The 25,569-nt window shown below is 40.9% G+C and overlaps 1 protein-coding gene across 1 annotated transcript in view; it reads left to right on the top strand.

The window, feature by feature from the left end:
- The window catches only part of atrnl1b (attractin like 1b), a 947,890-nt gene that overhangs the window by 363,636 nt on the left and 558,685 nt on the right, over positions 1 to 25,569 (top strand). Inside the window, exons 20-21 of the mRNA XM_043712811.2 lie at positions 6,586 to 6,679; positions 16,420 to 16,472. Of these exons, the coding sequence (XP_043568746.1) occupies positions 6,586 to 6,679; positions 16,420 to 16,472 (147 nt within the window). The remainder of the gene's footprint in view (positions 1 to 6,585; positions 6,680 to 16,419; positions 16,473 to 25,569) is intronic.

The raw sequence follows: 25,569 nt of genomic DNA, 5'->3' as shown, positions 1-25,569 counted from the left end.
GGGAGGAGACGAAGGTGATAGGTCAGGGAGGAGAGGGTGGAGAATTCCTCCGCCTCCGCCGTATCTGCTCCCAGGAGGACCAGTTCCACCATAGAACACACCAGATGACCTCCTTTTTTAGAGATTGCAATTTCCCTTCCCACGTGGTTAAAGATGCCCTCCAACTCATCTCGTCCACATCCCGCACCTCCACCCTCAGACCCCACCCCTCCAACCTTAACAAGGACAGAATGCCTCTGGTGCTCACCTTCCACCCTACAAACCTTCGCATAAACCAAATCATCCGCCGACATTTCCGCCACCTCCAAAAAGATCCCACCACCAAGGATATATTTCCCTCCCCACCCCTTTCTGCCTTCCGCAAAGACCGTTCCCTCCGTGTCTACCTGGTCAGGTCCACGCCCCCCTACGACCCACCCTCCCATCCTGGCACTTTCCCCTGCCACCGCAGGAACTGTAAAACCTGCGCCCACACCTCCTCCCTCACCTCTATCCAAGGCCCTAAAGGAGCCTTCCACATCCATCAAAGTTTTACCTGCACATCCACTAATATCATTTATTGTATCCGTTGCTCCCGATGCGGTCTCCTCTACATTGGGGAGACTGGGCGCCTCCTAGCAGAGCGCTTTAGGGAACATCTCAGAGACACCCGCACCAATCAACCAAACCGCCCCGTGGCCCAACATTTCAACTCCCCCTCCCACTCTGCCGAGGACATGGAGGTCCTGGGCCTCCTTCACCGCCGCTCCCTCACCACCAGACGCCTGGAGGAAGAACGCCTCATCTTCCGCCTCGGAACACTTCAACCCCAGGGCATCAATGTGGACTTCAACAGCTTCCTCATTTCCCCTTCCCCCACCTCATCCTAGTTTCAAACTTCCAGCCCGCACTGTCCCCTTGACCTGTCCGGACTTGTCCGACCTGCCTAGCTCCTTTTCCACCTATCCACTCCACCCTCTCCTCCCTGACCTATCACCTTCGTCTCCTGCCCCACTCACCTATTGTACTCTATGCTACTTTCTCCCCACCCCCACCCTCCTCTAGCTTATCTCTCCACGCTTCAGGCTCTCTGCCTTTATTCCTGATGAAGGGCTTTTGCCCGAAACGTCGATTTTGCTGCTTGTCGGATGCTGCCTGAATTGCTGTGCTCTTCCAGCACCACTGATCCAGAATCTGGAATGCACTGCCTGGGAAGGTAGTGGAGGCTGGAATCCGTACAACCTTTAAAAAATACTTGGATAAGTACTTCAAATATCATAACATTCTAGGACATGGTACAAATGCAGGAAATTGAGATTGGTGCATCTTCAGTGGTAGTTATGTTGGTGCAGACTCGATGGGCCAAAAGGCCTTTCTTGCGCTGTATGAATCTGAATCTCTGATGGATACAGTAATTTACAAGGCTCTGCATACAAAGACAGACCAATGTTATGTAATGCTTTTCATTACCACCAATCATGTCAGTACACTTTACTACCAATGAAGTGCATTTGAAGTGTATTGACTGTTGGAATATGGCAGCCATTCTGTACACAGCAAGCTCATACAATGAAAATTACCAGAGTAATCCATTTTTGCAATGTTGATTTTTTTTTTAAACCTAGAGGCTTATACCTTAGGAGAGTGATATTAACTGAGCAACAGCTGACATTAAAAACTTAAAGATGCAAATGGTTTTGGATAAGTATATCAAGTGCATGATATGGACATTTAAAATAGTGGTGGTAATTAGTTGACACAAACGACTATCTTATGTATGTAAAATAGTAGGTGTTCATGTTGCATGTCAAAGCAACTTAAAATCCTGGTTCTAATCAACACATTCAGAGATGTAAATACACACTTCCGGAGCAGGTGGGACTTGAACTCAGACCTTCTGGCACAGTAGTAGGGACACTACTACTGCACCACAAAAATCCTCTTTGTATTGTTTATAGATGTTTTCTAATCAACCTGTTCAGAGACGTTATTTGCACATCTCTGGAGCAGATAAGATGCAAACCCAGATCTCCTGGTCAGAGGTCAGCACTACTTAAGTTACAAGCTGTTTACTAATCAACATAATGCAAACTGATTTAGCTATAGTAATTGTTAGGATCCCTATGGAAACCAAAATCAATGAAAATTCAATATGAAATAAAGACAAATTTTATTCAAAAGAGGCCATAAATTAGACCTTAATGAATTGATATAAACAAGATATATTTCTCAGCTAACCCTCTTAGCATATATGTGACACTACATGCAATCCTTTTCATCTCTCCAGTAGAATTCAACTATTCTTTATCAAGCAGGATTTGATCACTAGCTAACATCTGACAGCAACATTTATTCCATCTTAAGTTCCAGGGATATTATTGACATTGAAAACATAGCTCTGCAACATGTCCTTTATTTTTTGTACAGGATAGGCCTGCTGCATAGTTTCCCAGTGTCACACTCATTTAACTACTCAATGCAAACCTGGTATAAGGTATAGTTGGCTTCAGTTTTTTTAAAAAAAGCACCAATCGCCTCCATAAAAACCAAAAGAACTGTTGTAAATCAGAAACAAAAACAGCAATTGCTGGAAAAACTCAGCAGGTCTGGCAGTATCTGTGGAAAGAAATTGGAGTTAATGTTTGGTGCTAGTGGGGAAGGGTCACTAGATCTGAAATGTCAACTATGCTTTATCTCCACAGTTGCTGCCAGACCTGCTGAGCTTTTCCAGCAATTTCTGTTTTTGTTACCACTCATTTAACTACTCAATGCAAACCTGGTATAAGGTATAGTTGGCTTCAGTTTTAAAAAAAAGCACCAATCGCCTCCATAAAAACCAAAAGAACTGTTGTAAATCAGAAACAAAAACAGCAATTGTTGGAAAAGCTCAGCAGGTCTGGCAGTATCTGTGGATCTATAAAAATTGGTAAGAATCATTGTGGACATGATAAATTTCCTTAGCCTTCTGAGGACGTAGAGGTGTTGGTGTGTTTTCTTATTGTAATGTCGATGTGGTTGGATCAGGTTGGTGATATTTACTCCGAGGAACTTGAAGCTCTCAACTACCTCCACCTTAGCACCATTGATGTAGTCAGGGGCATGTCCTCCACTCTGCTTCCTGAAGTCGATAACTAGCTCCTTCATTTTCCTGATTATTGAGGGAAAGATTGTTGTCTTTACACCATGCCTCTAAGTTGTCTATCGCTTTCCTGTACGCTGTCTTGTTGTTTGAGATCCGACTCACTATATTGGTGTCATCAGCAAATTTGTAAATGGAGTTAGAGCTGTACTGGGCCACATCATTAAAGGTGTATAAGGAGTATTGTAAAGGGCTGAGTACACAGCTGAGTATTATTATGGAGTATTATGGAGTATGGTGCTGAGTATTATTATGGAAGTGGTTTTGTCGCCTATCCTTTCTTGCGGTCTGTGGGTCAGGAGCTTGAGGATCCTGCTGCAGAGTGGGAGATCAGAGTCCAAGATCCCAGATTTTGGAGATGGGTTTGGTTGGAATTATGATGTTGAAGCTGGAGTTAAATTCAATAAATAAGAGTCTGACGTAGATGTCCTGTTATCCAAGTGTTCCAGGGATGAGTGTAGGTCTAGGGAGATGGCATCTGCCATAGATCCATTGTGATGGTAGCAGGTCAATACAATTTGGGAGCTGGAGTTGATGTGTGTCATTCCTAACCTCTCAAAGCACTTCATTATAATGCATGTCAGAGCCATTGGGCGGTAGTCACAAAGGCACATTGTCTGATTTTTCTTTGCTACTGTCATGATAGTGATTTTCTTGAAGCAGGTGGGAACCTCACATCATTAGTAAGGAGAGGCTAAAGATGTGTGCAAATACTCCTGTCAGCTGGGCTGCGCAGGATCTGACTGCATGACTGGGGGCTCCAGCTGGGCCAGCTGTTTGCAGTGGGTTCACCCTCAAGAAGGCTAGTATGATGTCTGCAGAGGTGCCTATGGATATAGGTGTACCCAAAGCTGTTGAGGCAGGTGACATTGCTTCACTGACCTTCTGTTCAAAATAAGCATAGAATGCAATGAGCTCATTGGAAAGCATGTATTGTTGTTGGTGATTATACTTGACTTCTCTTTTTAGCTTATTATATCATGTAAGCCTTGCCACAGTTAGTATTTGTGTCTTAGCTTGGGACTCTACTTAATTTTGTATTGTCTCTTGGCATCCCTGATGGCTTTGCAAAGATCGTGCCTTGATTTCACATATCGGCCAGGGTCAGCTGATTTGAATGTCTCAGTCCTGGACTTTAGTAGGAAGTGGATCTTCTGGTTCATCCATGGTTTCTGGTTGAGTCGCACTCGAATTAACTTCTTTGGCGCACAGTACGCTAGCATTTATTGATGATGTTTGTGACAGTTGCAGCATACTCATTTAGGTTGGCCCCTGAGTTCCTGAATGTGGACCTGTCCACCGAATCCAAGTCACATAGCAGCTTGTTCCTTACCTCAGACTAGTATTGTACAACTTTCTGTACCGGATCCTCAGACTTCAATGTTTGTCTGCAAGCTGGGAGAAGAAGCACAGCCTTATGGTCTGATTTACCAAAATGCGGGCAGGTGATGGAACAGTGCAATCATTCAGGGTTGTTGGGCCTCTGGTAGGACAGGAAACATGTTAGTGGTATTTTGGTAGCACACTCAATGTTGGCTTGGTTAAAATCCCCAGCTATGATGAACAAGGCTTCAGGGTATTATGCCTCAAGGCTATTTGTAGCAGGGTGTATTTCATCAAGCATTCTCTTCACTTCCACATGGGTTGGGATGTAAACTGCTGTCAGGATGGCAGAAGTAAACTCCCTCATCAGGTAGTAGGAATGGGGCTTCACTATTAGATATTCTGGATGTGCGGAGTAGTAACTCACCAAGGTTGTCACGTCTGAGCACAAAGAGGTTTTGATCTGGAGGCAGAGCCTTCCACCTAGTGCCTTGTCTGAGGACACTGTGCAACTGTGCAGTACATCAGGTGGATTGAGAAGCCCTCATGTTGTAAGGTGAAGCAGGCGTGAGCTATGTCTCTGTTAAACAGAGCACACAGCAAATTCTCAATTCCCTGTGGTAGGTGAGTCAAGCTTTTAAGTTTAGTCATTAAGCTATTGTTTTCAATAGCTTGGATGTTTTGAGGTTTGGAATGGTTGAGACTAAAAGATGGGTTTTCTGAATATCGCCAGTTGTACAACAGAGGCAGTTGAGGTATTCAGACACAAAGTTATCTGAATTGTGAATAACATGCCACTTGCCCCCTTGATTGTAAGCAGCAGTGTCAATGAAGGCACCCCTCTATGTCCAAGAGTCTGTCAACCTCTCAGAAATCTACAAACATACAAATTAGGACTGCACCTTTTAGCAAGATCAAGGTTGTTCTGATTACTCCACATGTCTGCCAACCTCTGTTAACATTTCACCCCCATGCATGCAAAGAATTTATCTGACTCTATCTTAAAATATTCAGTTTTTTAAATTTGTTTTTGAAAAGAAGAATTCCAAAGACCCATGACCCTCTGAGACAAAATTTCTGTCTGTCAGAAATGGACAATACTATCTGTCTTGTTATGGCTTGCTTCAGGCTGTTCTACTATCCCTCCCCTCAGGCCTCTTGTGATCGTATGCTGCAGCCAAAATGTGGTCTGCTTTCCTTAAATCCCCAAGTCCATCTCTGGTCCACAGACATGTGACCACCTTGGTAATCTTTCCTATGCTGAGAAAAACAGCAGCCTGCGGGCCTCCTGTTCCATTCCCATCATGCCCATGCTTTTGTTCGCTTCCCTAGTAAGCCTATCAGAAATAAGTAGGGAAAGAACAGCAAGTGATTGGAGGTGCAGTTCCTTAATATTTCCTCCCATTTTGTTTACAAAGTTGATGTTTCTCTGATTGATTGACCCTTGTGAATTAGGAACCTTTGGAAGGTTCCATGTATTTTGTGTTGCTTGGTGCTAAATTGGATTGAGATGCCCCTAATATGTGTGCTTCTGAATTAGAGTTAGCTTAACCCAGCTACAGAAGAAAATGATTTCATTTGGTTTCTTTAATTAACTTCAGGTAGTCTCATTTAGAGAGAGCTTGGATAACCCTGCTGAAACTTAGATAAAATTTAGAATTTGCAAAGAGTTTTAGCAAAAGATTATGAACTCCATTACTCAACAAACTCCCAACAATGTTCAAAATCACACTCAGGCTTTGTAGAATTGGAAGACTGAGCAAGCACTATGATAAATCTGCAATGAGACAAACTGTTACAGCTGTACAAAAGAAGCCAAGTGTTTATTATCCAGTTATTGACCTCTTGTCTGTCACTACCACAGCATTATGTGCGAGATTGTTGGTGTAATCCAAAGATTAACCTTTCTGCATTCAGGTCTAATCCTTATATCATTAAGTAAATATAGCATATTTGTTTTGGATAAACATCAACTGTATTCCTGGGGGTTATTAGTTGTACTTTGTTGGAATCTAATCTTGTCTCAAGTTAATTCATCCAAATTTCAACTATGAAGCTTACAGTATTTGAATACATTAATAATTATTAGCGTCTGTGATTCCCAGGTGTCTATTTATTTTGTTTTGGCTTCTTGTATGTTACAGCTTGTAAATGCAATGGACATGCAAATGCTTGCCATGCCCAAACTGGACAGTGCTTCTGTACAACAAAAGGAATCAAAGGAGATCAGTGTCAATTGTGAGTATTTCAATTCTACCTGATTGATGTCATTTTAACCACTTTTAGTTACTGGATGGAAATATCCATTACATTGGTTCCATCAGATTTAGATTTCAGAACTCATGGGAATTCTAGCAAAACGTAAACATTGGATCATATGAGAAACAAATACAAACAGATACAGTAACAGAAGGAAATATATTTGTGTTAAATCTATGATGGGTATTGATCTCTATGCTCTTACCAATACATTTTAAGTCGATACATTTAGACCATTGTCTTAGCTTATCTTTGTATAGATTACCCCTGTAAATCACAAAGCTTACTCAGTTTATAAATTTCTAATTTTGCATGTGCTGCCAGTAACAAACGTATTCTCAATTTACACTGCATTGCTTATAGATTGTTATATAACTTAACCAATAGTAGACTTTGTCTTGTCTAGAACTAATTCAATAGCACGAGAAAATGAAGGCACATTGAATACTATTGACAAATTATTCCTTCCTTCTGGCTGTAGTAAGTCAAATGTTACACATATGACATGCTGAATTAAATAAAAATAATTCAGTTATATGAGAAAGGATAATAGGTTGCTGCATTAACAAAATTGGTGACTGTGTAAACAGTGTCACAGTAAAAATGTGTAATGTTTTTAAATTATTCCAAAACCCAATGTGCCATTATGTTTTAGTTACCTAATCATGTGTAGATTTTATTGAATAAGAATAAATTGTTGCCCATAGCATAAATTATCCTCTTCTGCATGCAACATGAACTTTTGAATTCAATTTTTAAAAATGATTTCTACTTCAATTTTGAATAGCAAATATTTGGATTCTTGAATTTCAGATTCTCAATCTTAAATTAAACAAAAATCAGAATTTAATCAAAATGAGAATCCTGCAGGTAACAAAGTCATGAAGACCACATTTGACCAAGTATAACATCAAAGATCCTTAACAAAACTGAAGCCAATGATAACAAAGGGGAAAATTCTCCACTGATGTACCTAGCATAAAGGGAAATGTTTGTAGTTTTTCGAAGTTGATCATCTCATCCCTGGATATTGCTACAGAAGGTCCTCAGTAGTGATGTAGACCTAAACATCTTCATTGACACAGTGGCAACAGTAGATATTATCTCCAAGATGCAATGTGGTAACTCGCCAATGCTCCGCCAACATCACTTTCCAAACCCAACCTAAAATATTACTTCCCAATGTTTTTCCCTCTAATTCCATTTTGACACCTGAAAATTGACCCGTCTCCTTGATAAACATTGAGAGTTTGAAGGGAGGAAGGTGGGTGTCAGGAAATATCCTTGAGAAGTGGGGGTGAGTGAGAGAAGACCTGAGAGACTGAGGAAGGAAGACAGACTCCCTACTTTTACTGCTGCCTTGGAACTCGGGACCCCAATATTTCAGTTCATGACCCCACTTGGGATTCTAAGCACCCCCATTTTGGGGAGCTTTGACCTAGAAGAACAAGGTCAGCAGATGAAATCACTAAGTGCAAGTTTCCCTCCAAGCCGCACACCCTCTTGACTTTGAACAACATCATTGCTCTTTCACAGGTGTTGCATCAAAATCCTGGAACTACCTTCATAACAGCACTATAGTTAAACGCACACCAAATAGACTACAAACATTTGAGAAGGCAACATTCCACCATGTTCTAAAGGGCAATAAATAACTTTGAACTAGTCACTTGAACTACAACCATAGACATTGTAAACAATTATCTGGAGGTGCTGGTGTGGTACTTGGGTGCTACACCACCTGATGAAGAAGCAGCGCTCTGAAAGCTCGTGCTTCCAAATAAACCTGTTGGGACTGTGACCTGGTGTATGAGTTTTAACTTGGTAAACAATTATCATTCTTTTTAATCTAAAATCCCATGAATGAGTAACTGGTAAAGCCATATTTATTCACGCAAATCATTGTGTGGAAGCATGTGAACAAATTTGGAAAACCTAATTGCTGAGTAGACCTTTCAGTGAAAAGAGATGCATTTCATCCACTGTTTCGTTATAACAAGTCCTGACTTGATCGTCTTTCAAACGGTGAATAAATAATTGAAGAAAATTCTGGGTTGAATCAGGTTTTGATGCCTAATTAAGTAATCATTTCGGTGATGATGACTTGTAGTTGTTTTCACTGTTATTGACCATAAAAGTGCTGAATGTCTAATGTTTATAATCCACAACAGTGAAGCATAAATAATATTCAAAGAAACTGCAGCCTTTAATGCTTATTGCACAGTACGACATCTACCAGATGAATTCAATATCAAGATAGTTGCACTTAAGTCACCAGTTATAAGTTTTCCGATGATCATTTTGCTTCTGATCTTAATTTGATTTAAAAATCGACACACTTGCCCATATCGTGATTTTAACAGGCTCCAGGTTATGCCATAATTTAAAAATAATTCATTAACTGAGTACCCATCGCTAGATGTGTTCGAGAAGGTGGTATTTAGTTGCCACCTTGAAAACCACTATAGTCCATTGGTATAGGCATACTCTCAATGCAATTAGAGAGTTCCAGGACTTTCACCCAATTACACTGGAGGAATACCAATGTTTCCATGTCAAGATAGTGACTGGCTTGGAGGAGAACCTGCAGATGCTGATATTCCTATATGTCTGCTGCCCTTTACCATCCAGATGGTAATTTTATAAAACCTTTTTTAAAGCCATTTATTTGGGTTAGACCCTGGAACATTGTCCTCCAGCTTTGCATTTTTGTGTTTATACCTTTTTGTCAGTAAGAATTTATATCCAGCAATGTCCTTGACTTTGGTCTAGTCTAGTTACCACACTATTGGAAAAATGTGGAAGCTTTGGAGAGGGTGCAAAAGAAATTTACCAAGGTATTGCCTGGATTGGAGTGTATTAACTATCAGGAGAAGTTGAACAAATTTGGATCGCTTTCACTAGAGTGTCTGAAGTTGAGGAATACCTGACACAAGTATATAAAATTGAGGCATGGATAGGTTTGATAGTCGGAGTATTTTTTTCTTAGGGTGAAATTGTCAAAACTAGGGGGCATAAGTTTAAGGTGAGAGAGGAAAAGCTTAAAAGTTACATGTGAGCTAAGTTTTTTATGAAGAGGGTGAATGGTGCCTGGAATGTGCTGTCAGCAAGGTGGTGGAAGTAGATACAATAGCAACATCGAAGAGACATTTAGGCCAATGAACAGGCATGGGATAGAGGGATTGGACCACGTGCAGGCAGGTGGGATTAGTTTAGAATGGCATCATAGGCACAGACATGGTGGGCTGAAGGGCCTGTTCCAATGATGTTCAATATTCTAATGTCATTCATAGAATTTATCCTTCTACATATAATGCAGTCATATAGGATCATTTCCTTTAGGATATTTTTTAGTTTGAATTAAACTTAATTTTCTTGAAATAACCAGTTGATTCAGGCTGTAATGACTTGCAATAAAAAAGTGAGCATTTACTGAAATTCTTGATTTGAAACAATGGTCAGTTTCCAACTTTATTCTAGAAACATATTCAGAGCTACTTCACAGAGTAGAATTGGAAAATGGTGGACTACTTCACAAATGAAATAGGACTCTTCCAGTTAGGCCAGTAGAGATCCTTCTGAAATTGTAACTGTATTGGCATATAATTGTAGTGGAAAAGGGGCACAGAAAGGACTGCTGCAGCGCTTACTGTTTGCACTAGCTGATTCAACTTTAGAATCTGCCCTTTTCAAAAATGTATAAAGGAAATAAAATAATTGAATTTTATGTAAAAACCCAAGGACATTTCCTTGACTCTAAAAGACAGTCTATCAAAGTCCATGAGCTTTCCAATAACAGTTTTTACTAGCACTCCTTCACCTATACCAAAAGTATGTTTTCTTTTTAAGGATATGCCAGATGTGATTAGCAGCTATTCTATTTATATGTTGATGTTACTGGTATTGCTGTGGTGTTGAGGTCTGGTTCTTTCATCAGTATTACACACCACTTTTTCAGATAACCAATAAGCAATAACAACAGATAAAGCATGCGCTATGACCAGAAACACTTTGCACTTTGTCTTGCCATTGTGGTAGCAAATATATGATCAGGGCAGCAGCATATGTTGAAGTATGGATATCACAGATATCTATTAGATGTATAACAGATGTCTATTATACATTTTTGTTGATGAAACAGAAATGCAATTAGCTGCATTTGGCTCGTGGCAACATTTTGGTCAACTGGCTTATAGATCAGCATTTATTGCTCATTCCTAATTGTCCATGAAAAAGTTGATGTGCATAGATCTTTGAAAGTGGCAGGATATAGTGAGAGAATAGTTAGCAAAGCATGTTCATTTTGGGCTTAATTTAACAGAGCTATTGAGTAGAACAACAGGAAAGTTATGCTTATCCAGTTCTGCTCCCCACAATTTTACACTGATGGAAAGCTTTATTTAGTCATGTCACTGCCTGGCCAGTATTAATTGGCTGTCTCTGGTTGCCATTGAGAAGATGGTAGTAAGCTGCTTTAATTTGAAGTGCTGCAATCCATGTGCTGTATGTGTACCTAGTCTAAGGGAGGCAATTCCAGGATTTTGACACAGCAACAGTGAAGGAACAGCGGTATAGTTTCAAGTCAGGATGGTGAGTGCCTTGCAGGAGAACTTGGTGTTCCCACATATATGCTGCCCTTGAGAGGATGCAGGGGTGGTTTACTAGAATAGTTTTATGGATGAGAGAATTTGGTCAATTGTTAGTTTGGAGAAGTTTTCACAATGGAACAAATGAAGTTAAGGCGAGGGCTGATCGATGTGTACAAAATTTGCAAAATGTTAACAAAGAAAAGCTATTCCCATTATCTCATGGAACAAAGATTAGGGACTACACATTTAAAAGTTTTAAGAGGGGATGTGAAGCCAAACTAAGGGACAAGGGAAATTACTTGAAGAAATGACTACACATTCCTTTCCAAATCCCCAGAGCAGAGCCACAGTGGACCTACAAGTGACGCTATCTGTTTACATGGACAGTCATCAAATAGGCCATCAAGTTTCTGAAAAGGCAGGCCTGTGTTGGAACTGGTTAATATTGTTTTTAAGTGCTCTCCTGCAAGGGTCTCCTACGTTACAGTGATCTACTGTGTTCTCCATTACATGCACTCCAGAGAGGATTGTACTTTGAAGTGAGTGAATGACATAGCCCATTGGAGGAAGCGAAAATGGAAGAGGATAGCAATGAAGTTGAAGATACAGAGGAGGTGTGCCAAGCTTTAGGCACAAGGAAGGTGATTAGAGCTGGTACAGGTTTCTTCAGGGTGATATCAATACCAGGGAGCATCTAAATCAGACATTTTTTCAGTGTTTTGACTCAAAAAGACTGCATGCTCTGGAGCTCACTTTGAACTGCCTATGAGAAGAATGCATCTACTGATGCAATCTTGAATTCCTCATTCTTAACATCATGAAGGTTGACCATTTATCTAGTGATCTCCTGACCCTTTTGAAGGCTGAGATGGCTGTGGTGGTTGTATTTATAATGGTGATATTAGTGTGGACACCTCAAGACCGCTCCACCAGTGTCAATACTGTAGCAGCCTAGGTTGCAGGACTTTGCTGTATAATGGTCCCTTCATTTGAACCAAATAGGCCAATGGTGTTGTTGGCATCCATGAGAGAAAGCACTCTTAATTTGTATTAATGATCTTTCGATGGCATTCTAGATTGCTGGACAGGCCACCACATGAGACACAACTGGCAGTTAGTTAGTGGCAGTTAGTTAGTAAGTAACTAGCCCATGCTGTAAAGTATTGTATGTCGATATGAATATTATGCATTCTATTATGTTGATTATGCTTTTAATGAAAAATGCTATACTCTGAAAGCCCTGAGCCATAGTTTTGTTTGGGGGAGGTGATGGCTTTGTGATATTATCACTTGGATTGTTAATCCAGAGACAAAGTGTGGCGCTGGAAATGCGCAACAGGTCAGGCAGCATCCGAGGAGCAGGCGAGTCCATGTTTCAGGCATAAGCCCTTCATTGGGAGCGTGGAGGGAAAAGGGGGCTGAGAGATAAATAGGGGGTGGGGGTGGGAAGGCAATAGATGGATGCGGTGATAGGTCAGTAGGAGGGAAGATGGACAGGTTAAGGGGATGCTGCTGAGTTGGAAGGTTGGATCTGGGATGAGGTGGGGAGGGAAGATTTGGAAACTGGTGAAGTCGATTTTGATGCTGTGAGGTTGTCAGGTCGTGAGGCTTTCTTCCTCCAGATGGTGGGTGGCTTTGATTTGGCAGTGGAGGTAGCCCAGGACTTGCATGTCCTTGGGGGAGTGGTAGTTGAAGTGGTTGGCCTGACAGAGTTGAGATGCTGTGGATAGGACATCCCCTTGATAGATTGAGTCAAAATATAAGGAGGTAAGTTCGGTGGGGCAGGGCATAGACCCATGTTCTGCCATAGCAGGTGTTAAATTTGAATTCGATTTAAAAAAAAATTCTGGAATGAAGAGTCTAATGATGACCATGAATCCATTGTTGATTGCCAGAAAAACTCATTGGGTTCACTAATGTCCTTTAGGGAATGAAACTGCTGCCCTTACCTGTTCTGGCCTACATATAACTCCAGATCCACAGCAATGTGATTGAATCTTGAATAAATGCTGACCTAGAATAATCCCATGAACGAATTAAAAAAAAAGAAAGGCCTCCTTCATTTACTGCCCATGCCCAGAACCAAGGAGAGAAATCATGGATCGTGTTGGTTCTCTTGTTTTTGGGCTTCTTAATGCTTTCTACCCATTTTAACCTCTTGATACCATTTTGTGCAGCGTTTTTGCAATGTATTTTGGCTTTTCTGGAATAGAATATGCCAGCACAGAAGAAAGCCATTCAAACTATCTAGTCTGTGACTAGATTCCATTCCCACCCATTCTTTCCATTTTGTTTTCCAAATATTTATTCAGTTTCCTTTTGAACACTAATATGAATCTGTATCCACCAAAATAATAGGGAGGGAATACATTCCAAATCCTAACCATGTCTTATTTGAACATTTTTCCTTGTGTCCTCTCAGTTTCTTTCAGCAATCAACTAAACCTGGTAACAATTTCTGTTTATCGAGTCCTTTATAATTTTATTCATGTTCACCAAACAATTTATGTTCTATTCTTGGCTCCAGGGGGAACAATTCTAGCCTCTCTGTAATCCAATAGTTCTGGAACCATGCTTGTAAATTTCCACTGAACTTACGATGAAACTTCCATGCCCTTCTAGTACTCAGTTTTATAGTTATAGTACAGTAGTTTAGTTTTAAATTGTTTTAGCAAAAAATATTTGCTTTAGTACTCTATGTGTCTGTTTATACAGAGACCCCTGCCTGGTTAGATTTCCTTTGAAGCAATCAATAAGGTACTCGGTCAAATCAGGGGCAATGAGCGGATTTCAGAGAAGGTACATTCCATTTGTATAGTTAAGGATATTGCAGAGTGGCATTGCAGCCACTAAAGTGAAAAATTAGTTGAGTCGGGGGCATTGGGACTCATGGATTATGTGGCACGCACTCATTGCCCCCATGATCATTTGGCACCCATTTGAGAGATAAGTAGTTCTTAAGCCCAGGACCCCCAATAGTATGTTCCCAGTCTTCAGCACGACCTTCCAGGTCTTGCCCATAACACCATATTGTCTCAGGGAACTCTGACATCCATATCTTTCACTGCTGGTCAAAGTAATGCAACTCTGAGGGCCCTGCAATTGCATCAAACTGAACATGGTTGTGTTTGTAATTTCATTTTACAAGAGTGACTGTTATTCACTGTCACTGTGCACTTCACTGCATTTTCAAGGATCAATTGCCATTCATAATAGCAAGCTGGGGTATTTCTCCTCCAGTGGGTGTCTTTTCCATTGTATTCTGTGCCCCACTCTTCTGCAAGGCCGTTCTGGCCAATCCAACAACTTATTTGTTTCTGTTGCATGTGCTGTCAGGTCTTCAACAATAAGGCTCTGAGCATTTTTCCAATGTTCAGGGACTGCATTAACATCGGTATCTCTAGCCAATATGTCTCTTGGAAGCTGAGAACCCAGAGATCTATCATTAACATCTTTAGTTGCAGTTACTTTTACAGAATGAGTTAGGTAACTGAATCTGTTGCTGCTGTGCACCCAGTTATTTTGAAGTGCACTCTGGCTGTTGACAGTTTTGGTTGCGTCCATCTATACCTCTTTAGCTTGTATAGGCAGCCTTCTCATTTTGCCATTTAGGAAAAAGAATGTCCCTGTTTTCCCTTGTAATCTCCAAATAGATTTTGAGGTCCATATCAGCGAAGTGAGGGCCAATCCAACAACTTATTTGTTTCTGTTGCATGTGCTGTCAGGTCTTCAACAATAAGGCTCTGAGCATTTTTCCAATGTTCAGGGACTGCATTAACATCGGTATCTCTAGCCAATATGTCTCTTGGAAGCTGAGAACCCAGAGATCTATCATTAACATCTTTAGTTGCAGTTACTTTTACAGAATGAGTTAGGTAACTGAATCTGTTGCTGCTGTGCACCCAGTTATTTTGAAGTGCACTCTGGCTGTTGACAGTTTTGGTTGCGTCCATCTATACCTCTTTAGCTTGTATAGGCAGCCTTCTCATTTTGCCATTTAGGAAAAAGAATGTCCCTGTTTTCCCTTGTAATCTCCAAATAGATTTTGAGGTCCATATCAGCGAAGTGAGGGCCTTCCATGCTCTAGGTGCCAGATCAATGCTGCTACTCCTGTTTTCCTGGTATTTGCACCTCATATCAAGCTGGCTATTTCAATATTGGATGCTATGATGCCTTAAAATCTCTCTGTCTCAAATCATTGCTAATTGACCACCCTACAGCTTCTTGGATAATTGTAGGCTGTGGCTGTCTTCTTTCATGGGGTATTGCAGGATCTAGAATGGTTCCCCAGATCTGGCTCCTGACTTGGGTGGCAATATCCTTTCATGTGCACCAAATGCAATAAATGTGAAGAGAAATTATACAAATTGTGTATTAGTTTACTTCCAAAATCTTTTAGGTATTGAAAACTTTTTAAGTAGCTCAGAAGTTGGCATACCCACTACTAAGAGGTTACTTTAATAAATTATGGTACAGTTTTTCACTTGCAGTGCAATGTGTATTGTTTAGTTTTAGAAGATTGACATGATGTAGCTTGTGAAACAATAGGATTTTGCCATTAGAAATATCTCCATGGAGATTTCAAAGTACTTCCTGATAATCAATGGATGTTTACTAGTGGAAAGAAATTTAGCTTCCTAAATATGGACAGAAGTTGTTATCCTTGTATCTAAAAATGTTGAAATGTAACAATCATGTCCAAGATTGTTGATTCCCATAACAAAAGGGAAATTTTGGCCTTTCCAGTAAAGGGAAGGTCAGAAGCAGAGGCTAAAATAGGAGGTAAATAGTAAAGACTAATATAGGAAGTAAATAAGGAAGTTAAATATCATTGTAAAAAAAAAATATCTCATCCCGTGTAAGATAAAATAATCCTATATTCCCTGCTTTGTCTTCAATATCATTAAAATGCAAAATACTTCAGTCGTTTCAAAGGAACTCAAAGGTTTGAAAGAATTAAGATGGTGTTACACTTGTTGTATAGAACTCCTAATAATTAAAAATGGAATGCAATGAGACCCACTCAATATTTTGTATGTATAAAATGCTTGTCTAATCATGTACTTAAAAAAAGATAATTGATACATTCCTGCAGTATAGTTTTTTGAAGATGATTTTCTTTATATATAGGTGTGAGTCAGATAACCGCTACCTTGGTAACCCACTCAAAGGAACCTGTTACTGTAAGTATTGTTTTGTTTTTCATGCTTTTGTCGTTGGGATAACAGAGTTTATGAAAAATTAAGTTCCCATTAATTTTTAAGAACTAAATATAGGGAAAATACTTTTTGTTTGAGATGCTTCTCCTGCTCTTTTACGAAATTGTCCTCATTTGAATTTCCTTCAGGTTTTCTTGAATTCTCAGTTGTAATGCAATAACATCAAACTCCTGGAAGCATCTATCTACCTTCAAGGCCTTTCCAGTACACTAGTTATGAGGTTATAATCAACTAGGCGAAAGTAAGGACTGCAGATGCTGGAGATCAGAGTCAAGATTAGAGTGGTGCTGGAAAAGCACAGCAGGTCAGGTAGCATCCGAGGTTAAGTTAGGTTTAGGTTTGTCACATGTGCTCACATGAATACAGTGAAAACTTTACAAGTCTCCACTTATGGCACCATCTTAGGTAGAAGGTACCTCGGTACAGAATCTTAGGTACAAAGCAGAAAAACTTAAAGTTAAAATGTGAAACATTATAGTCCTCCTTACTAAAAATTAGAAAAACAGAAATACTATTAAAGTTCACCACAGTCTATAAGTGCCAAGCCATACTGGGCACGCACACCTTACAGGGGCTCGAGCTCCCCTGCTCTAGGCTCAATCTCACCCCTCACCACCAGGCTTCCTACCCCTGCTGTCCCTGCCACCTGCCTCAAGATGCATGTTCCTTTTCTCAATGCCATTTGGGATGTGTGCCATCAACATGGGGGACCTCTCTCGTTGCCACATTGGGCTTGCCCACTATTCGAATCATCCCAGAATGGCATTGTTGCAGGTGGCCTGAAACAGGTTGTATTTTCTTTAAGCTCTACGTTTTCATTCTCATCAACTCATTTATTAGCTGATGAAGTCATATCGTAAGTGTTTTATGTATTGATGTTGACTTTTTGGGTATTTGGACTTCTACAGAAGTGGAATTGGAGGAATTGATTGATATCCTTCATAATTATCAGCACTCTATTAAATTTAAAGTCACAACACACAAGGAAAGCATAGGCCAGGATTTAGTGCGAATTTTGGGGCAAATGGCTTCAGGGGTAACTAACTCCCTGTCCTCATCAGTGAGAAAGATCATAGATCAAACACCAACTAGGTATTTAAGTGTTGTCCAACAAGCTGCTTGTCCAGTCAGGAGCTGTGACACTGAAGTCCTACTTGCCTATGGCTACAGGTCAGTCAGAGGCCAGTAGCCTCAGGGAGTTGGTGATGCTGTTGAAAACCAGATCAGACTGTCAAGATGAGTTAGTGAGCAGATAAGTATTTTCATGGGGTGGAACTATTGCAGGATTTGGGGTCAGGAGGGGTTGGAAATAATGGCATGACGGTGATTTTGAGAACCAAACACCTGTCCCCATCATTGCCCCCAGTTGCATTCACATTGGATAAATGGAACCTCCCCAACCCAAAATCATCAGATAAGCTGCCCTGCGTTTTCTTTATGTAAAATAGTCACCTGTCCTGGCTGCTGGAAAGATGTAATCACAATGGTTGTGAGTTAAGGTCTTTGTGTGTCTTTAATTACTTAATGGACTGAATTTGTGGCAGGTTGAGAAAATCAGTCATGGACCTCTTTATTGAGAACCTCCTTACTGAGCTGGTGTGAAAAGTGTCACTGCACTAATCAATTTACCTTTCCTGTCACCATCTTGCATCCTTACCTTGAAGGGAGGGGAGGATCACACCACAGCATTTAAACTGGCAAACAACTGTGGGCATAAGTTAGCGACAGAAGTTTTTATCAAAATAACTGGCAATCATTTCTACATCCAAAACACCAACACACTGAACACATCCTCGAGATGGGTGATCTCATAGCTGATGTGCTTCAGTCGCGTACTCTCAAACTAGAAACATTTTGCCCAGCCAGTTATTATCCTTGTCATGCATCGTAAAAGTAAATCTGCATTTGATAGCTAATAATTAGCTGGTTATGGCCCATATCAACCCCCAGGCTCCCAGCCTGCCTTGATCCCCTGCAATTTGCCTACTGATGAAATAGGTCCACAGTGATGCCATTTCCCTAGCCCTAAACTCATCTCTGGAATAATCTGGATAACAAGGACACCTACGTCAGACTCCTACTCATCGAGTACAACTCAGCCTTCAACACCACAATCCCCTCCAGACTAATCTCAGAACTCCGAGACTAGGTCTCTGCTCTACCCTCTGCAACTGGATTCTTAGCTTCCTGACCCGCAGACTGCAGTGAAAATAGACAACAACAACACCTCCACCATAACACACAACACTGGAGCTTCCCAAGAATGTGTTCTCAGCCCTCTTCTATGCTCCCTGTACATCCAGATCTGTAGACAAATTCCAAATGAATGCCATCTACAAGTTTGCTGACATCATCATGGGAGGATGGATTACAAACAATGATTAGTCAGAATACAGGGAGAGGATAGATGGTTTGGTGTCATGGTGCAATGATAACCTCACTCTCATTGTCAGCAAAAGAAAAAAACTGATCATTCCTTTCAGAAAGAAAGGAGGAGGACATGCTCCCATCTACATTAACAGAGCTGAGGTGGAGAGGGTCGAGATTGTCCAGTTCCTAGGAGTGATAATAACTGAAAATCCATCCTGGACTTTCCATGTTGATGCGACAGTTAAGAAGACACACCAACACTGCAGGACCTCCACCAACTTTTACAGATGCACCATAGCATACTGTCCAGGTGCATAATGGTCTCTTACAACAACTACTCTGCCCAGGACCGTAACAAACTACAGAAGGCTGTGTGCACAGCCCAGACCATCACCGAAGCTAACTTCACATCCATGGATGCTATTCACACCCTTCGTTGCTGCGGAAGGGCTGCTGTTATCATTAAAGTTTCCTCCCACTCCAGGAATGCTCTCTTACAGAAGATACAGAATCTTGAACATCTGCACTAATAGGTTGAAGAACAGCTTCTTCCCTCTCTAACTTCAAATAATGTTGATCTTGCTTTGCACATCTCCTGTGCAGTTGTAACCTGTATGCCTCACTCTGTATATCTTTGTTTACTATGATCTGCCTGTACTGCTTTCAAAACAAAGTTGTTCACTGTACTTAGGTACGTATGACTACAGTAAATCAAATCAAATAATGTTCATTATGTCATAGATGCTGTTTAAACCAAACCTTGGAAAATGTTCCACAATTTATGGTTTCAGATAGGATAACCAAAAGTATTGAATTTCCTGCACAAGGAAACCAAGATTAGTTGAGTTATGTAATTAAAATTCCTGTCAACTGTGATTGAATTCTGCCATGCCCTTTACTTGTCAAGCTTCTCTTTTGTCTTGCCACTAGCTGTTTGACTCCCAGTAATTAGGATGAGAGGTTGGTTTTGCAACACGGGTGCCTAGAATATAGTTTCTTCAACTGTGACCATCCATGAACACTATGCAACAATTTAGCATGGCTAATCCATCTAACATTCACATCTTTGGACTGTGGGAGGAAACTGGAGCACCCAGTGGAAATCCCCAGTCACCCTAGGCTGGAAGCTGAAGACACTCCCTCCCTGTTTGGTGTTTCTTTTGACACCTTTAGGGATTATATGTCATTGATCCCACACAGAATTTTGGTCAGCCAATAAATTTACAACTACATAAACTTTGTTTTTGTAGAAGCCAGTTTTTTTTAAAATCACATTTTGAATGAAGCTCAAAAGACAGAGTCTAGATCAGAGTGGAACTGGAAAAGCACAGCCGGTCAGGCAGCATCCAAGGCACAGGAAAATCGACGTTTCGGGCAAAAGTCCTTCATCAGGACTGAAGACAGGCAGCCTTCAGGGTGGAGAGGGTAGTTAACTACCAAGCTTTAAATTTTAAGCGAGGCATGTTAACTTTGGTCTCGGTACTGCTGTGAGAAATGAACCAGAGAATGTGTTTTGAATTCAAACAGGTGCAGTGTGTATATCATCTTTCTGTCTGTAAAGAACAGGGCCCTGTATTAATGACTTGGATGAGGAGGTTGAGGGGTGGGTTAGTAAATTTACTGACGACACAAAGGTTAGAGGTGCCGTTGATAGTATTGAGGGCTATTGCAGGCTGCAGTGCTACATAGACAGTATGCAGACTGGGCTGAGAAATGGCAGATGGAGTTCAACCTGCATAAATGCAAAGTGATGCATTTTGGAAGGTTGAACTTGAATGCTGAATATAGGATTAAAGACAGGATTCTTGGAAGTGTGGAGGAGCAGTGGGATCTTGGTGTTCAAGTGCATAGATCCCTCAAATTGCCACCCAAGTGAATAGAGATGGAAATGTGTTGCTGGAAAAACGCAGCAGGTTAGGCAGCATCTAGGGAACAGGAGAATCGACGTTTCGGGCATTAGCCCTTCTTCAGGGCTAATGCCCAAGTGAATAGGTTTGTTAAGAAAGCATATGGTGTTTTGGGATCGAGTTTAAGCACAGCAAGGTTTTGCTGCAGCTCTTCCAAACTCTGGTGAGACCACACTTGGAATATTGTGTATTATAGGAAAGAAACGGAGGCTTTGGAGAGGGTGCACAGAACGTTTACCAGGATGCTGCCTGGACTGAGGGGCTTGTCTTACGACGAGAGGTTGACTAAGCTCGGACCTTTCTCTCTGGAGAGAAGGAGGAAGAGAGGTGACCTGATGGAGGTATACAAGGTATTTGAGTGGCATGGATAGAGTCAATAGCCAGAGACTTTTCCCCAGGGCAGGATTGACTGGCACGAGGGGTCATAGTTTTAAGATATAGGAGGAAGGTATAGAGGAGATGTTAGAGGTAGGTTCTTTATGCAGACAGTTGTGAATGCATAGAATGCGTTACCAGCGGTGGTGGTGGAAGCAGAGTCATTAGGGACATTTAAGTGACTGCTGGATATGCAGATGAATTGAAGGGTGTGTAGATTATTTTATTTTAGATTAGGAATATTCCTCAGCACAAGATCATGGGCTGAAGGGCCTGTTCTGTGCTGTACTTTTCTATGTTCTATTTTCTATTAACACACAGTATGGAAAACAAATTCAATTTAAAGCTATACATTTTTCCAGTTTAATACCCAAGTTCACAACCAGTTATGAACCTTCGCCACAGTCAATTGTGGTTTTATTCTTTTTCAAACTTTCTGCAACAGATTGCATGGCAATGTCTTAAGTCATTTCGGAGGACAATAAAGAGTGCAAGTCCAGAGTTACATATAGTTTTGAGCAGATAAGGATGATAAATGTATTTGCTTTAAAGGACCTTAAGAAACTTGATGGTTTTTTTTATGACAATCTGATAGTGACAGTGAACATGAAATTACCTTTTTATTTCAGATTTATTAATGAATTTATATTCCATTAACGATCATGCTGGAATTTGATCCCTTGTTTTAGGACCATTAGTTTGGATTTCTACATTACTAATCCAGTAACTAGCTTAATGCAACATAAGAAAAGAGAACTGTTCAGTGTATCAGCTAACATAGAGAAGCAAAACTGCTTTGTTAGTATTGTGGTCAGAAGATAGCTAAAGTCTCCTTTTACCAGAAAAGAAATTTGAGCAAGAGGCAGTGAAGGTGGAGGAAGATGCAAGTCCAGGACTAAGGTCGTGTAGTGAGGTGAGGAAATTGTTGAAGGATGTTTGGTCTGCTGGATGTGGAGATGCATACAAAATGACAGAGGTAGCTGGTTAAATAATCTCAGACCTCCTGACACAGATGCTTACGAACTCTCAGCATTAGGATGAGCATTAGGCAAGGCACAAGTTCTTTGGTAAGAATTGTTGGATAATTTCCCCAGAAATGGAAACAGTTTTCAGAAAGGGAAGAGAGGACTCAGAGATGGACCAGATGCAAGTGAGAGTGGGCTGGAAATTGGAAATGAAATAAATAAATGTTTCCAAAACCAGACAAGCAAAAGTAGCAGCATCCATGATATTGTCACTGTCCTGGGGACACAGTTGTGGCTGGGGTCCAGAGTAGTAGAAGCACGAGGAAGTTTCCATGTACCCCACAAAGAGACAGGCATAACTGGGGCCTATGCTGGTACCCATGTACACACCATTGACCTGAAAAAAGTGGAAGAAGTTAAAGAAGAAGTTGTTAAAAGCAAGGACTGGATTGGCCAAGTGGGGGAGTTTGGTGAATGGGGACTGTTCAGGCTTCTTTTGCAGGAAGAAATGGAGAGTCCTGAGATTATCCTGTCTTTTTGGTGGGTGGGAGGAGTGGGTTGGGAGTGGGTGGGAGTGTGGATGTGTAAAGAGATTGAACAAGCCTGCTAAAGACTAGGCAGCTGGAGTCTGAAAACTGGAAATTCTGAATCTGAGCATACAGGTAGTTTCAAGGATTACCTTGAGAGCAAACAAATAGTCCTGGTATAATGGGTGAGCCTGGTACCTGTCTCTTTGGGCACAGGGCACTTTGTGATATGCTGTAGGTATTACCACATTGAAATATTTGTGACTATAACAGAGACCTAAGTCAAGAAGCACAGGACTGGATATTTAATATTCCTGGATATAAGATTTTCAAGAAAGGAAAGAAAGAAGAGAGTGTGGCTGTATGGATTAAGGACGTGCTGTAGTGGCGAGGTAGGATGTTCTGGACATAGTGAAAATTGTTTGGTTAGAGCTAAAGAACATTACATGCAGTTATTTTGCTCAGTGTGGTCTATAAAACACTACTAGTGAGAAATGGTCAAGGAACACATTTGCTAGAAAATAGAGATCTACAAGAATTGTAGAGTAGTTATAATGGGGTACTTTCATTATCTGAATAATGACTGAGATAATTATACTGTAAAGAGTAGAGAATGTGTTTAAAAAAAAGTCACGAATATGCAAGAGAGAATCCGAGGCAGAATCCACCTGACTGCAGAGCGAAATGGATTTTGGTGAGAAAGTTGTGAGAATCGTGTAAGATTGATATTGACTACCAGCTGATAAGAATGAAACATCTCATTTTCCAACCAAGTGTTGAATGGCAAAACAAGATTCTCAAATAAAAACACAATACTGTGGATGCTTGAGATAAAAACAGTGCTGGAGTAATCCAGGAGGACTGGTGGCACCAGTGGAGAGTGAAATAGTTAACATTTTGATTGCAATATTTGCTTTTATTTGAGATAATATTCTCACTCATGAGCATTGAGAGGCCTCATTATTATGGCATCGCATTTTATTGATTGCAGTTTCCCATTCTCTCAACTGTCCCATTGAAACTAGACAGCAAGAATCTTAGAAATGAAATTCAGAGCAAGAGCCTGGCATCTCCAGCTCGCCATTTACTCCTGTGGCCCTCCATCAGCCACCAACATCTCTGAGATTGCTCCAAGAGCAATAACGATATGCAGCTGCCGTCCAGAAGAACTTCTAGGTCCTTGTCAGAAAAGGGCAGTGCCAATTACCTTCTGTCCAACATATCTATGGCAAGTAAAATGAACTATACAGGGAGAAGTAGACATCAAGTGCCTGACTAGATTCATCGTTGGCCTTTCAAAGATGATGCCGACACCAGGAATCGCAGGAATTCCCAGTAGTGGTCAGTACTTCTGCCTATAGCAAGTGGGATAATAGTATGAATGGGACACTACAGGAGTATGGTATGTAAGTTTGGAAAGGTAGTGTGAGAAAACACGCTGGTGCTCACAGAGAGAAACCCCTTTTGAAACTTCCCAAAAGCAACATTTTTGTCGATTTTCTGGTGAGACAAATTGTGCAAGTATGAAAAAAGGAATAGAAGGTTTTTTGTAGTGCAGTGGCAGTATCCCTATCCCTGGGTCAGAATTTCTGGGGTTCAAGTCCTATCCGCCCTAACCATGTCCTAACCTGTACAGCATGGTTTAAAGTATCGAAAAGGAGGAATGAGATTGATTTGTCATCATAAAGGCGATTCATGTATGATGGGAGCTGCAGTGGCTGAAATATTTACTTTGCATCTCTCTTTATCAAGGGAGAAGATGCTTCCCAGGTCATGGTGAAAGAGCAGGATAGTCAGACATTTAAAGTATTTAAAATTGATGAGATATGGTTTTGGTTAGGTTGTCTGTACTTAATAAAGCACCAGGACTGGACGAATTTTGTTTTCTTTATTATTTTATAGTCTCTGGGCATCTCTGGTTAGAGACAAAGAAAACCCTGCAGATGCTGGAATCCAAGGTAGACGAGCATGAGGCTGGAGGTGGAGGAGTCAACGTTTCGGGTGTAACCCTCCTTCAGGAGCCAAGAAGGGCTACATCCGAAATGTTGACTTCTCCACCTCCTTGTGCTGCCTGGCTTGCTGTGTTCGTCCAGACTCCTGCTTGTCTACCACTGGCATTTACTGTTCATCCCCAATCACCCTTGAACTGAGTGGCTTCCTAGGCCACTTCAGACAGCAAGTAAGAGTTCATAAGATATAGGGAGCAGAATTAGGCCATTTGGCCCATCGAGTCTGTTCCATCATTCGACTGTGGCTGATATGCTCCTCAGCCCTATTTTCCTGTCTTCTCTCCATATTTCTTCATTGTATTATCAATCAAAAATCTGTCTAACTCCTCTTTAAATTTACTCACTGTCTCAGCATCCACTGCACTTTGAGGTAGTGAATTCCACAGATCCGCAACCCTTTGAGAGAAGTAGTTTCTCTTCAACTCTGTTTTAAATTTGCTACCCTGTATCCTATGACTATGACCCTTTGTCCTAGAATGCTCCATGAGGAGGCATCCACACCTTTTATCTTGAGTACTTCAATTTGATCTCCCCTCATTCTGCTAAATTCCAGAACATATAGGCAAAACTGTTAAATCTCATTTATGACAACCCCCTCATCTCTGGGATCAACCTCATTGTTAGGAATATGTGGGTGGAGTGTACCTTTAAGAGAGTTAAAAGCGAGCAGAACGACCTGATAGCACCAAATGTTCTGAATAAGATACGATGTAAAATGTGGTCCAGCTACTGGAGTAACTAGGGTAGCTGATTGCCTGGAGACAAAGACGGATTTGAATTAGGCCAATCAGTTTAAACTATACCCCCCAAAAGTACCAAACACTTATCAGTTTAATATATTGACAATCTTAAAAGCCAATGACTCAATCCGATATTTTGTGCAGTTGGGAGGAAAACTGCCACACTGC

Source organism: Chiloscyllium plagiosum, unplaced genomic scaffold (genome assembly GCF_037043375.1).
Source record: "Chiloscyllium plagiosum isolate Xiang-an unplaced genomic scaffold, Cpla_swu_hap1 HiC_scaffold_22, whole genome shotgun sequence".
NCBI lineage: Eukaryota > Metazoa > Chordata > Chondrichthyes > Orectolobiformes > Hemiscylliidae > Chiloscyllium > Chiloscyllium plagiosum.
This window is presented reverse-complemented; position numbering and strand designations above follow the sequence as displayed.